Below are 15371 nucleotides of genomic sequence, written 5' to 3' on the forward strand. Positions count from 1 at the left end.
TACTCAAGTACTGTACTTAAGTACAATTTTGAGGTATTTTTTTTTACTTTACTGGAGTATTTCCAGTTTTCAGTACTTTTACTTCTACTCCACTACATCTCAGAGGCAAATATTGTACTTTTACTCCACAACAATTATTTGAAAACTTAAGTTACTAGTTACTTTGTAGATTTTGATTATTATTACAAAACATGCATTAACCACTTCAGCCCTATATTCATTTCAGCCATTTGAAAATAGACAATCTACGAGCTCACAATATGTTGTGAAAACGTAATAATGAGTAGGCTACTTTTACCTTTGGTACTTATTTTGATACCAATACTTTTGTACTTTTACTCAAGTCAATTTTGAATTCTGGACTTTTACTTGTAACAGAGTATTTCTACATTCCAGTATTGATGCTTTTACTTAAGTAAAACATGTGAGTGACTTTTCCCACCACTGCACAATATGAGGTATGTATTTTAAAGCTACACACATCCAAATTAACAGTGTCTTTGATTGTAGGTGCACACATACTCTGGTACAATAGGGGGCGGTATGCACCTACAAGCAGAAGTGACAACCCCCAGTAAAGCTGACAGAAGAAGAGGAAGCAGGAAGTAGTAGAGGAGTGTTATAGTTTCATAAACAGAGAGCATCAACATGCTGAGACTGTTCAGTAAAGCAGGTTGTTATTCATCATGTATTTACAGACACACATCACACACACATCTCTATAGCACTGTGACTGGGCCATGTGTGTCTGCACTGCAGGTAAACTAACCTTTATGATAATAAGTGTCTTATTATGATTCGAACTTGAGGTTATATGAAGCTAGCATGCAGCTTAGCTAACCAGTGGTGGAAAATGTACTCACATTTCTTACTTAAGTAAAAGTATCAATGCTGCAATGTAGAAATACTCTGCTACAAGTGGCAGTCTAGAATTAAAAATGGACTTGAGTAAAAGTACAAAAGTATTGGCATCAAAATGTACTTAAAGTACCAAAAGTAAAAGTACTCATTATGCTGAATGTCCCATTTCACAAGTTTTTAAATGTATTAAATGTATACAAATCTTTTGAGATAGCAGATCTACAAGCTCGCATCGCAAAGCGACACGTTGTGAGCTTGTAGAGCTGCTATTTTCAAATTGCCAAAGTATATATAAGTCTAGCCAATGTACCCAAACGGTCCATCACTCAAGTCGCCCCCCCTAGCTCCCTACAGAAAGTCGTCCGTGTGCAACTCGTGAAAAAGTGGAGATATTTGACTAAACACACGTTTTCTGGCAGAACTTTCAAATGGATATGAAACTAGAGGACAAAATATGACTCCAACTCTTAGGAATTAATTATTGGGTGAGTACAGACGGAGTTTAGAGCACTTTTATGGCCGCGCAGATCGCCACTACAGTGGCTCCGAGAGCGATCTATGACTGTGTATTTGGAATACTTGAAATGTATGTAAGATCACAGACATTCTAGGGCTAATATAAGTCTGAAGTAACTAGTAACTAAAGTTTTTAAATAATTGTAGTGGAGTAAAAGTACAATATTTGCCTCTGAGATGTAGGGGAGTAGAAGTAAAAGTACTGAGAATTGGAAATACTCGAGTAAAATAAAAATACCTCAACATTTTACTTAAAGGTAGGGTAAGTGATATTTTTTATTTTGTATTTATTTTCTTTCTACTTTGTTAAAAAGGTTAAAGTACTATATATTTTGATAGTAATCACTGCTACAGAGCGTTTGTTCGGTCACAGGGGTCTCTCCAGCTCTTTAATAAACAGAATATAGTACATTTTCAGGTAGGTGACAACATTTGAGCCAATCAGGAGAGAGCACTGAAAATGCATTTTCTGTTTAATAAAGAGCTGGAGAGGCATATGAGACTCCTTATATGGACAGGACACTCTATAGTAACGAGTACTATCAGAACATAGACCCATTTTGCAATTATTTGAATAATTGCAAATCACTTACCCTACCTTTAAGTACAGTACTCAAGTAAATGTACTTAGTTACTTTACACCGCTGCAGACAACAGTATTATTGATTGATTCAATGAAGTTCTTATTGACAAAACGTCAGTGGTGGAAGAGTATTCATATATGTTGACTTAAAGGCATACTAGGTAACGTTTTCAACAAAACTAAAGTTAAATTGTATATCTTTTGTGAGTGGCAAAAGTTTCACAACACCCACTCCATGAATTTCACCCCCGGAAGCCTTTTATTTATATATTTTATATTGAACGTGGACTGGGGGGACTTTCCCGGGGAAATGACGTCATCTGGCCGGAAAACGGAGGTGGAAATGCACTGGTTTCCTGTTTGGCCAGGAACTACCGCAATGGTTTCCTGTTTGGCCAGGAACTCCGCGCTAATAACAAAAAGGAACCTCACGCTGATTTTAAGAGAATGTAGGATTAGAAGATCGAAAAAGAACAGAAAAAGAAAGCACAGCTCATGGTAACTAATGCTCCACTGGCTAAGAGAAACGATCCGTAGATAGTATAAAACAATTAAAAGATCGCTTTTTGAAACGCTTCCGGCTTCCGGTGAAAACGAATGGAATTCTGGGTAATCGAGGACTATGGAAATTGTATGCAGTGACGGTAGTGACCAGCAGAGGTTGCTAAAAATCGTTAGTTGTGAATTTGCATTGTACAACTTTAATAAGCAATAACACAATATAAAAATACTTCAATTGTCATGGTCAGTATCATGGTCAAATAAAACAGTATATTAGTGGTTTAGTGTTGTTGTCAGAACAGTTTTATTTACACATGTAAAGGTAGCAATGCCACAATGTAGACATGTTACAATTACAAGTTTAACAAAAGTATTGGCATTTGTAGCAAATGAAAAGTAGTCTTATATGCAGAATGGTCAATTACAATCATGTTATTGGTAATTAGTCATGTATTAATGTGTTCATCTCTTAAATGTTGCAGCTGGTAAAGTTGGAGCTGATTTTAATTATGACGTGTACAGTATGTGCTGGTGGGTAGATTAACCTATAACAATACATCATCATTTATCACTTAATGTATGTTTTCTAATAATAATCTAGAAGCTGTCAAATAATTATAGTGGAGTAAAAAGTACAATATTTGCCTTGGAGATGTAGTGGAGTAGAAGTATAAAGCATTAAATACATGGAAATACTCTGTAAAGTAAAACATATTGGAGTAAATGTACATAGTTACTTTCCACCACCAGCACATTTTGTTAATATTTATTCACTGTTTCTCAACGCGGGGTCCGGGGACCACCAGGGGTCCAAATAGACCCTTACGGGTCCATATGGTTCCATTTGTACACTCTCAGAGTCACATTAACACTGAAGTTGTGACACTGCAGATTGGGGTCCCAGAGATAAAAAGAAAAGAAAAAGAGAAGAAATTGTATCAAACTGGGCGTCCTTTAAATGTAAAAGGTTGAGGGTCACTGTATTAATCTAAACTCTTCTTTCATGACAGCGGCACGCGTGCTTCTCTCATGTCAGAGTTCGTCGATGGACGTCTTGGAGCTCTGCAGTGAGTCTGTCTGTCTGTCTGTCTGTCTGTCTGTCTGTCTGTCTGTCTGTCTGTCTGTCTGTCTGTCTGTCTGTCTGTCTGTCTGTCTGTGTGTCGTCTCTGTCTGTCTGTCTGTCTGTCTGTCTGTCTGTCTGTCTGTCTGTGTGTCGTCTCTGTCTGTCTGTCTGTCTGTCTGTCTGTCTCTGTGTCTATGTGTCTGTCTGTCTGTCTGTCTGTCTGCAAGTCAGACAGACTTGTATTATGGAACTGAAACACGGAATCGATGAGCAGAATCAGAATTGATTAAATCATATGATTATGAATAAGGCATAACGTTACGTTGTGTTGTGTTGTGTTGTGTGTGTCAGGGGTGTGAGAGCAGATTTGGAGGAGATGTACAGAGGAACCACATTCACCTCACGTCGCCATCGTTGACAGAACACGGCCCGGTCGTCAAAAGGTATCGATATTCATTCATTTAACCACATGAACCATTTAAACCCCATATACTTAGCTGACTGGAGTTCCCCAGGGCTCTATACTAGTTTTGGCATGCTTCTTTTTTTCCCCCTCAACATCAAATCAGCAGATCACAACGTGTTGCTATGCGAAGGGTTGGGAGCTAGTATGTCTCCTACTTTTGCCGAGTGTCCCCCCCCCCCAGAAGAGGACGCTAAAAAACGCTCTTTTTTTTTTTTTCTTATTTTTTTTTTTAATTTTTAACCTAAAGACCAAGGAGATATGATTTGTTGAAGATCTAGACTCCAATCCACTTCCTTGTTAACTTAAAACTTAAACATTTTGTATCTTGGCTCCTGAGTACTTTTTTTTTCTATGAAAAATCTCTGGCAGTTTGTCAAACGCAAAAATAAAAAAGTTCTGGCAGTGAATGAGTTAATTTGGGCAAATTTTTCATTTTCAAATAGACTAATATAGAATAGGGCTTATGTGGTCAATGTTTGTTTTGTAATAATAATCAAAATCTACCAAGCAATTAGTAACTAAAGCTGCCAAATAATTGTAGTGGAGTAAAAAAATGACATATTTGCCTCTTGAGATGTAGTTGAAAACTGGACATACTCAAGAAAGTAAAGTAAAAAAAAAGTACCTCAAAATTGTGCTTAAAACACAGTACAGTACTGGAGTAAATGTACTTACTGTAGTTACTTTCCACCGTTGGTCCACAGTGAGCTGTCTGAAGCTGTGTATGAGAAGCTGGCAGATGAAACTCTGGATGACCTGACGGACTACTTTGAGGACCTGATGGAACAGCCCTTCTCTACAGCGGATTTTGATGTTCTCTTCTCTGTAAGTCTCTACTCACACCAAACCTGCATTCAGAACCGGGCTGGACAATTTACCCAAAATCCATTGAAACCGATATTTAGAACCAACAACCATTTAGTTTTGTGTGCTTAAATAAAACTGAACTAAAATCATAGACAAAATGTCCCTAGTTTTAGTCTTTTTCAATGTATTCCATACATCAGTGGTTCCCAAACTGGGGCTCCCCAAATTATTTTGGGAGGTCCCCAGATGATTAGCTTAATGTGCAACATTGTTTTCTCACTCAACAAAACAAACAATACAAGTATATACAGGGTGTCTGCGCATTTCTAAAGTGACGATTTAAGGACTTTTTAATTAAATTGGTCAAATTGTTAAATATTCTGTGAGCTTGTAGTTTGTTTGTATGTTTGTATGTATGTGGAACCGAGTCAAACTAAATGTAATGCCTACAATTCCAAGTGCGCTTGTCATGGTGGCGGTCCCCAGTTCAAATACCATCATTTCAGGGGTTCTTCGTTTACCTTGTGTTTACCTTGCTACTGTAAATCACTCTGGATAAAGAGCGTCTGCTAAATGCCTAAATTGTAAATAACCTTTTCACCATTTCAAACGTAATAGGAGTTAGTTGTAGTGAATGTCCCTCTCCACTTGGGGGAGCTGTTTACTTACTTATGAAAGGAAAAAGCTCCCCATTTGAAGCAAAACCCATTCACATGGAAATTGAACTGGATATCCTGAGAGAGCTAAGAATCAGATGTTTATGTATGGTTCCTGATCATGATTACTGTAAAATATTCTACAGCATGTCAGCAATGAGCCATAGGGCTGTCTTGATCTTCATATTTTAGTTGATGATTAATTGTCATGCAAATAAGTGTCTTTTATGACCATTTTAGACCTGGTGTCCCTGTTTTGGCCATTGAGGGCAAAACATGTAAACAATGTTCAAACTACGCATTGTGAGCCTGTAGATCTGCTATGTTACAACTCTTGAAAATTGCACAGGTGCATATCTGCCTTGTACGATTTGTTTACAAAACCTAAAACTACAAAAAATGTTTCCATTTTTTGTATTAATATCTTCCCATGTTTAATACCGAACGCACAATTCAATCATTAATTGGAATTATTTGTATGACCATTAATCATAAGCTAAAATGCCATCGATCTTACACAGGAGTGTTTCCCTCAAATGCCCCAGTGCCAGCGCTGTGTGCTACAGAAGGTATATCTAGGACGTGGCAGTTGTGTTGTGTTGTGTTGCTGGCTGCTCGCTCCAGCTGCCATATTGATTTCTGGCCCAGTTCAGCCGACACGATTAAGACGTTGGAGTGGTGGCAGGCTGGGCGGGTAGCCTGCAAGGATGGGCGGATCTCCCCGCTGGCTGGCAAACACACAAAAAAACAATTCAATCTGAAATACTGGAGAACACACACACACACACGCACACGCACACACACACACACAGTACGTTTGTATTTCTATACTTGGGAGGACTGCAGCATTTCAGAACGGCAGTTTTCGAATGGGATTGGTTTCAATGTTGTTGCCATTTTTAACCGTAGTAATAAAGCTGAAAATAGCAGATCTACAAGCCTTACAACGCGTTGCAGAGCTTGTCGACCGTTTTTTTCCCGGTGTGTAAATCAGGTTTAACTCTAAACCCGAACCCCTAACCTTCACTTCTAAATATCTAATCTTAACCCTAACCTGAATCTTTCCCTAATGGTAAGCCTAACCCCCCTTATTTCGTTTTTTTTTATTACCATAAAACAACAATTTGTCTATTTCTCCAATTGTACTGTACTGGTGGAGACATTTGACCCTCACAAGTATAGTAACACAAGTACACACACACACACACACACACACACACACACACACACACACACACACACACACACACACACACACACACACACACACACACACACACACACACACACAGTGTTCTCTCATCCACCCTGACCCATAACTTGAAAGGATTATTGTTTCGTGAAGAGATGAACGACAGACATCATGAGAGGAGGGGGGGGGGGGGGGACGGCTCAATGCAGCTGCTTTTCAGAGATGTCTTCAAACACAGCAAAATTACCGGACCATTTTAGTTAAATTAACATCGAGGATTCCGCTGTGTTAACTACTGAAAACTGGTATCTCCATATTTAATCTTTTCAGGGTTCCCCCCCCCCCCATTTTTTTCATGAATTAACATCCAACTTGGTCCCAAGACAGTGTAACAGGAAACAAAGGTAATACTGCTCCAGACAGCCTTTTCCCCCCTGTAATCAGAATCATCTTTATTGTCACATAACAGGTTTACAGGTGCAAAACAGTGGGTCGGTTTCTGTGCATGCAAGCTCCTTCGGTTTTGATTGTTTCCAGTAAGAGAAAGAAATAAGGGGGGGGGGTATGTAAATATTTACACATAGCATATCCATCCAAACATTATGTACATGAGGTTTTAGACATAAGGTGCGTGAGCATAGCATGCACAGTATAGCGTAGTATACTGTATATTGTTCATGACATAGACATTGGTGCAAGAAGAGGAGTGTGAAATCCTACTGTTGGCTTGGACGATTTGTTACCTTACGGTGAGCCTGAGAGCTCCTGCAGAATTCATGAGGGTGTCCTTGCAGCTGCATAAAGATTGATTCCTGCGCTCAGTGCTGCTCGGGCCATCTAGTCTACACAGCAGCTACAGTAGCAGCGTGTTTGTACTGTACCGTACTGTACATACAGTACTGTAGGTGTTGCCCTTTTCCGAACCCACTGCCTGACTTTTATTGCCTGCTGGAAGGGCTTTGTCCTTGAGCGGCGGCGTGTCTCCGCCAAGGTTGAATCCTTCCATTTCTCGGGGCCATAATAAATGGCTCTGCCGTGGATGTTGAGGCCTTTTAAGCCCGATTCATACTTTGCCGCGCGGCGGTGTCTCGCGGCCGAGAATAGCAGACAAGCCCTACAACGCGTCGCATCCGCGACGCGTTGTAGGGCTTGTATGTCGGCTATTCTCGGCCGTCCTCGGTGCGCGATCATAAATTAGGCTTTATGGCTCAGCCACTTAATGCATGCTTATCATAAAATGGTGCTACGGGACAAATGGAGGAGCCTAGTGTGTATTCTGGGCATGTCATAGTCGGGGGTTCGACAGTTAATCAAACTATTTGATTAAATCGATTATAAAAATAATAGATTATAATAGAATGATATATTAAAGGAGCACTTTGCCCATTTTCAACCTTATGACACACACACACACACACATCTATATATCCATCTATATCTATATATATATATAAATAGATATAATTTATTATATATTTTTTATCTTCCTGGAAAGTTAGCATGTTGAAATAGAAGCATTTTTTTTTCATTAACAAAACTGCCAATCGATGATGTCACTGGAGGGCAGGTTTCTGAACTGTCCTCAGCCCTCCTGAGACAGACAGACAGATACACAGACTATGTTATGTGACAGATTATGTGTTTGTATCCTTGATGTTTCTCCGATGAACATGATGTAGCATGTATTTTTTCCTGCATAACGTCTAATAAAATCAAATCAAAAAAATGAAATCAGACAGATGCAGAGATCTGATACAGTGGTTCTCAAACTTTTCAGGCCGGTACCCCACCCACCAAACTAATCATATTTCACCCTGACGAGCACTATTGTAGGAGTCGAGGCATTACATTTTGTTTGATTCGGTTCCACAGATCAAAATTGTGAAAATAGCCAATCTACATGCTTGTAAGCATGTGGAGTGGCTATACTTTATTTTTCTTTTTTTATAATAAAAAAAAGCCATTTTGGCCAATGTTTTTTTTAGATGGTACTTAAAAGTACTTAAGAAATGTGCAGATACCCTGTATACACTGTATTGTATGTTGGTTTGTTTATTGTTGAGTGAGAAAAAAAATCTCCCCCCAACACCCCCCCCCCCCTCACCCCATTTGGGGTCCTGAACCACAGATTCTGCAGAAAACTGTTGTATATACTTGAGCAGCGCGCACACACACACACACACACACACACAGTGAATAACAAGTACCGTAGGTGCCTTGAGCGGTCAAGGCTGAGCTGTGTTGTCCGGATGACAGACTGACAGGTTGACACAGACGCTGTGTCTGTACATGGTCCTAGTGCTCGTTGAAATATGTCCTCTGTATTTACCCATACTAACCATCAGGAGCCAGGCCTGTCACGATTATTACATAATCGCCTAATCATAATTATTTGAGATAATCGCCTAATCATAATTATTTGAGATAATCGCCTAATCATAATTAATTGAGATAATCGCATTTATTTTGCATAATCACCATAATCATTTCCATGTTGAAAAATGCTCATACATTTTCAAACATTTTCCAAAAATAGCAGGAACAGCAAATCTACAAGCTTACAACGCAGGCTAGCTATTGCTGCTATTTTTGTTTTTGAAAGTATAACATTATTAAATATGTCAGTAGTTTCTCTGTACATTTAAGTTATTTGTCATATTCTGCCCCGCGCAATGTTTTATTACGAAGCCTAAAAAGGCGAACAGAAATAATTTTGTTGTTTTTGTTTTGTTGTTCCAATGTTCAATGCCATAATTAAATCGTTAATCGTGATTGCTTGTGTGACAATTAAAAGTCAACTTAAATGTTGTAAACGTGACGGCCCTATTAGGAGCAGTGAGTGATATTCATTCATTAACACATGGCCTCTGGGAGCAGTTAGGGGGTTGCTCAGGGACACTTTGACACACAGATCTGGGGGCGGGGAAGTGAACCAGGGACCCTCTTGTTTCCCTATGGTCCCTTACTGCAGGACAGTGGGTAATTGATTTGAACAAGTGTTTGTCAGGGGACTTTGGAATGCAGATAGCTAGTCACTCTGCCATAGTTAATCAATCGTGTGCGTGTGTGTGTGTGTGTGTGTGTGTGTGTGTGTGTGTGTGTGTGTGAGTGAAAAATTGACCCTTTTCTGGTGTTAAATTAACAATCCAGATTTGTGTGTGTGTGCGCGCGTGCGTGTGTATGTTTGTGTGTGATGAATGGCAGGCACCCTGTCACCATTTGATTTCCTATGGGATCCGCCCCACCGAAAAATCCAATATATCCCACCCTCTCTGTCTCTCTCTCCCTCCCTCCCCCTCTCCCTCTCTCTCTCTCTCCATGGTTCATAAATATATAACGCGGTGTGTGTTGTTGTGCACTTGGCAGGCAAGGTATTTTTATTCTTCTTTTGTTTCACTAACCTCAGCATGACCATCAGAGAGCATCATAAGTGGTGACCATTCATACACATTTAAAAGATGTTATTTTTGTATACGTTTATTTAAGACGGGAAAATACGGTTATGTTGCTGCATGGCCTCCTCCTCTCAAACTTAATTTTCTACTCCTTCACATGAGGGTGTCACCGGCTTAACATCTTAAACCCCAGCATTCATATTGTGGGGAAAGCTTTCACGTCGTGAGCTTGTGGATCTGCTATTTTCCTGCGAAAGCTTTCGCCACAATAACGGAAAACAGAAAAGACCCTGAGCGACTCCGGTCAACCATAGGCCTATAGGGTTTAAGTGGTTAAAAGAAATTATTTAACCCCCCCCCCTCTCTATCTCTCCCCCTCTCTCTCTCTCTTTAGAGTGGAGTTTTGACAGTGAAGGTGGGTGGTGATCACGGGACGTATGTCATTAACAAGCAGACCCCCAACAAACAGATCTGGCTCTCCTCTCCAACAAGGTAACTGATTCAAAAGGAACATGTTATAATAATGCACACATCCAACTGGTCAAGTTGGTGCAGGACAAAAAAGTATACACATCATAGAAAAATGAATATTCCACACAGACAGACAAGCTGTACAGTATGCTCCAGATCATCTCTTTAGGCCAGTCCAGACCAATGCAGCGCGATGCGACGAAAACCAGTGGCGGAACGTCGTAGAGATCGTCGCAGCGGTCTGAATAGGCTCTATTATTGGAAATAAAGCAGCCATATTGGAAAGAAATTGGACCTCTTCTTACTTCCTTCACAGGCTCTGTTCCATTCTGGTCAAACAGAGTCAGGGTGCTGATATTGTGCATGTTGGCTCACTGGAAACACTCTGCTACACCAGTGGGTCTCAAAGTGTGGTCCATGGACCCTCTTGGTTCCTTGAGGGGGTTCCAAATGGCCCCTTAGGGTGTGTAACTGTGAAAGTGTACAAAGAGAGTGTTCCGTAACTCTGTTACGGAAAACAGAGTTATGGGGGTCCTTGAAATTAAAAGGTTTGAGAACCACTGTGGTTGGAGAACCACGGTTTGAGAACACAGAGCCTTCATTAGAATCATTGGTAACACCTGTGAAGGAAGTAAGGAAGAGGCCCAATTTCTTTCCAATATGGCTGCTTATTACCCCGTCACAGGTCGCCTCATGTCGTCTCGTCGCGTCGCAAGTGATTCTACTTGGTCAATCGCAAGCAAAACTTATCGGAAGCTATCAAACGTTTACACAATCTGAGCGCGTACAGCTCTCTCTGGGAGAGTTTTGGACGTAAGAGTAAGAAGACCTGCTAATCAACCTTTAGTTAGAATCAGGGCTCCCACGGTCATGAAATTCCTGGATTTTTGTTTTAATTAGAAAAAAACGTTTTCCAGGCCTGGAAAAGGTTTGGAATTAATCAAATGTTTTGGAAAATCGGGTGGAACAAAATACATTGTTTTTGTCCAACATTTCATGGAAGATTTAGCATGGCAAAATGCAATGCGACGTGATACGTTCTTAGCTTGTAGATCTGTTCTTTTTGTCACAGGACACCTTCGCACCTTCGGGTCTGTCTTGGTGCATTGATAGCACACTGGTTTAAGAGTATCATTATTGCCCCATCTGATTGCTATAGGCCTGGAAATGGGGTAAAATACTTTGGAAAGTTATGGAAAAGTTTTGAAAATTCATCGTTAAAACTGTGTGGGAACCCTATAGAATTACCATGTTTATATAACGCCAGTTTAAAGAGCTACTCCAACAAAGTCACCAAAAAGAATGCAGCACATCGTATCGCAGAGAAACTGGGTTGTGGTAAGTTCTCTCTCTCTCTCACACACACACACACACACACACACACACACACACACACACACACACACACACACACACACACACACACACACACACACACACAGACACACACAGTCCTTTTTTAAGAGAGAAAAATAGAGCGAGCAAATGGGAGAAAGGAAAGGAGAGCTATTTTTAACATGAGTATACAATCTAATATAACAGGTTGGAGTGCTGTGGAAACGGTAAACTACAGTATCTCTGCCCCTCGCCGTGATATGCGTCTGTCACCGTCCGCTGCCGTCCAGTTTAGGGACGGCCCCTTCTGTTGTTTATCAAAGTGGTGTCCAGGGACCCTCAGGGTTTCTTGAGACGGTTTCAAATGGACCCTTACAGGTCTGTAACTCTGAGAGTGTACGAATGGTTCCATTTATACAGTCTCAGAGTTATGGGGGTCCCGGCCCCTGGGTTTGGACTGTCAAGTCCCCGGTTTTAAGATTTTGTTGTAAGTTGCATTGCGTTGGTCTGGACTTACATGTAAGCTGTGTGTGTGTGTGTGTGACTGTGTGTGTGTGTTTGTGTTTGTACGTGCGCACATGTGTGCAGTGCACGTGTACGCTTCGATTTCCCGCATCTCAAGTATTATCGTTACAGGGCAGATCATATGACATCTGGCATCCTGTTCAGCTTATTGTTCAGCAGAAAAAAGAATGCACCTTTTAACCTGTGATTAACTCATTAATCGCCAGAGTAAAACATCCATCTATAGCCGACCTTGCCACGATTCTGAGCGTCTTCACTAACCTTTGAAAAATCATAGAATATTATTCTTCACAACGATCCATCCACCGATGGCTTTAAAAGACGTATCAGTCTCGTAGAATAGGGAGAAAAAAAGCGTTACCGATAAGCCGTTCTGGCAGTTGAATGTAGGTTGTTTTCGCCAAAAAGCAACAGAAAGCACTCAAAGCAGAGAAAAAGGCTTTTTCCAAATCCATTAGAATGGTAGTGAATGTGGCTGTTTTTATTTTCGTTCACGTGATTTGCTGCTTCACTGGGAGTCAAATGGTGACTCATAGGTTAGCAAAGAGCGCATCTAGTGTAAACACTAAAAACACCAGTACACACCAAAACACGTCCTTGGCGCGTTATTTTGGATCCCACTTCAGTTCTAGGCAAAACCCGCTGTGATTGGCCATTAGTCGCTGTGATTGACAGTTCTCGTTTTTGCAACTAGGCCTAAACCTTTACCCTAACCTCAGTAAAACTATGCCTAAACCTAACCTCAGTAAAACTATGCCTAAACCTAACCTCAGTAAAACTATGCCTGAACCTAACCCTAACCTCAGTAAAACTATGCCTAAACCTAACCCTAACCTCAGTAAAACTATGCCTGCCAGGGAGCCAATCAGACAGGTAAGGCGGGTCTATATCCTATAACGTTGGTGGGATTCATAATCACGCGTCCTTGGCGGTGTGGGCATTGGATTGACACACATCAAAACACGTGATTGGCAGTCAATGCGTTTAAACACAGAGTTAAAGTACAAAAGTATTGGCATCAAAATATACTTAAAGTACCAGAAATAAAAGTACTCATTGTGCAGAATGTCCCATTTCAGCACGAGTTCAAAATGTTAAAAAAATCTTTTGAAAATAGCCGATCTACAAGCTTGTAGATCTGCCATTTTCAAATGGCCGAAATGTATATAGTGTTAGTGTGTTTTGTAATGATAATCAAAATCTACAAAGTAACTAGTAACTAAAGTTTTCATATAACTGTAGTGGAGTAAAAGTACAATATTTTTCTCTGAGATGTAGTTGAGTAGAAGTAAAAGTACAGTATTGACAATTGTAATACTGAAGAAAGTAAAAAATACCTCAAAATTGTACTTAAGTACAGTACTTGAGTACATGTACTTAGTTACTTTACACCAATGATGATGATGATCTCTGTGTGTGTGCATGTGTGCGTGTGCAGCGGTCCAAAGCGCTACGACTGGACGGGGCAGCGCTGGGTGTACGCCCACGACGGTGTCGGCCTCCACCAGCTGCTCTCTGACGAGTTCTCCACCATCTTTGACCAACACTTGGACCTGTCCAAACTGGCTCACTCCTGATATGACAACGTTACTGTCGGGCAGAAAAACCTCTTATCTCCACATTTAAACTTTTTATGTTTTTTCGTAAGTTAACGCCCTACTTCGTCATACTACAGTGTCACACAAAAGTAGAAAACAATTGCTGATCTGAAAGCTGAAAACGTGTGTTTTGTGCTTTTAGATCAGCTATTTTTGCTGTCTTTGAATTTTTGCACATATGAGGTTTCCACCCGACAGCAACGACAAGCTACAATCCGGAGGACGTTTTTATTTATGTCCGTTGTCGCCCTTTCCTGGCCAAAGGGAGGTAATTGTTCGATAGTCCGAACTCAGAACTACAACTAAGATGGCGGCGCGTCTTAGTGTTCAGTTCAATCTGGTGCGCAGTCTGCTTCAAATAACTTTATTGACATTGTCAGTAGGTGGCCCTACTGACAATGTCACTGGGTCACCTGTGTCTAAAGACACCTGGGTCTAAATGACTCTGGTCTGGGGGACCACTATGGGGGTCCAAATGGACACTTGCGGGTCTGTAACTCTGAGAGTGTACAAATGGAACCAAATAGACCCTTATGGGTCCATTTGGTTCCATTTGTACACTCTCAGAGTGAAATTAACAAAGGATTTTGCAGTGTAGATTGGGGTCCCAAAGATATAAAAGAAAAAAATGGTTCCATTTGTACTCTCTCAGAGTTAAAGACCCCGTCAGGGTCCATTTGGACCAAACGGTGTGCTAGTTATGTTGTATTAACATGCTCTACCGTATATATTGGATATAACTTTTTATTCATCAACCACATGAACCCTATAGCATCCGTACTCTGAACATGTCATAAAAGGCGCACGTTCTGCGAAAATAGAGCTCACGGAGCTTGTAGATCGCAGAAAAGATTTGGTGTAGAGGGAAAGAAGGATGGGACCAAGTATAGACCCCCGTGGGACCCCCTGTCACCTGAATTATCTGGGGTTTAAGTGGTTTAAAATGAGACCCGGATTGTAGCTTGAAACATGTCATGCCATGTACAGTACCACCACTACTGCTTTGTCAAAATGTCAATATGTGAAAATAAAGAATGTATTTAATGGTGGATTGTGTGAACGTCTCATCTAAATGTGTGTAATGAGCAGAGACACTCCCTAGAGAGATTACATAGAATAAAGCTAAACATTTAATCTCACGACCAAAAATGTTATGATGTTTAGGTATTCTCATTCTAAACCTATGTTGCTGCTGTGCTACATACAGCCAACCAGTTGAAGAAATCACAGACTGAGGCTTTGACCTTTTGCTTTTATGGAATTTCTGAGACCATTCATGTTTATGGGAGATGATTCTAAAAATACATTCTATTGCTAGTTTGACCATTTCAAATCTTAAAATAACTTAATAGCAGATCTACAAGCTCACAACATGTCACGCTGCGGCGTGTTGTGAGCTTGT

The 15371-nt window shown here is 40.5% G+C and overlaps 1 protein-coding gene across 1 annotated transcript; it reads left to right on the forward strand.

Annotated features, from left to right (window-relative positions):
* The first annotated feature begins 620 nt into the window (after nucleotides 1-620).
* On the forward strand, nucleotides 621-15018 carry LOC308088786 (frataxin, mitochondrial-like). The gene is made up of 6 exons (XM_080433368.1): nucleotides 621-759; nucleotides 3472-3528; nucleotides 3876-3967; nucleotides 4695-4815; nucleotides 10435-10532; nucleotides 13810-15018. The coding sequence occupies exons 1-6, from the start codon at nucleotides 649-651 to the stop codon at nucleotides 13946-13948; spliced, it is 618 nt and encodes a 205-aa protein (XP_080289494.1). The 5' UTR covers nucleotides 621-648; the 3' UTR covers nucleotides 13949-15018.
* The last annotated feature ends 353 nt before the right edge of the window (nucleotides 15019-15371 follow it).

This window comes from Gymnoscopelus braueri (assembly GCF_963280865.1).
Source record: "Gymnoscopelus braueri genome assembly, chromosome: 7".
Lineage (NCBI taxonomy): Eukaryota > Metazoa > Chordata > Actinopteri > Myctophiformes > Myctophidae > Gymnoscopelus > Gymnoscopelus braueri.

What these genes read in the sequence shown, in the direction of transcription:
- LOC308088786 (XM_080433368.1), top strand. Translation starts at nt 649, where the DNA reads ATGCTGAGACTGTTCAGTAAAGCAGGTTGTTATTCATCATGTATTTAC. An exon ending in CATGTGTGTCTGCACTGCAG is followed by an intron (nt 760 to 3,471) that starts GTAAACTAACCT and finishes CTTTCATGACAG; the next exon opens with CGGCACGCGTGCTTCTCTCA. An exon ending in GGACGTCTTGGAGCTCTGCA is followed by an intron (nt 3,529 to 3,875) that starts GTGAGTCTGTCT and finishes TGTGTGTGTCAG; the next exon opens with GGGTGTGAGAGCAGATTTGG.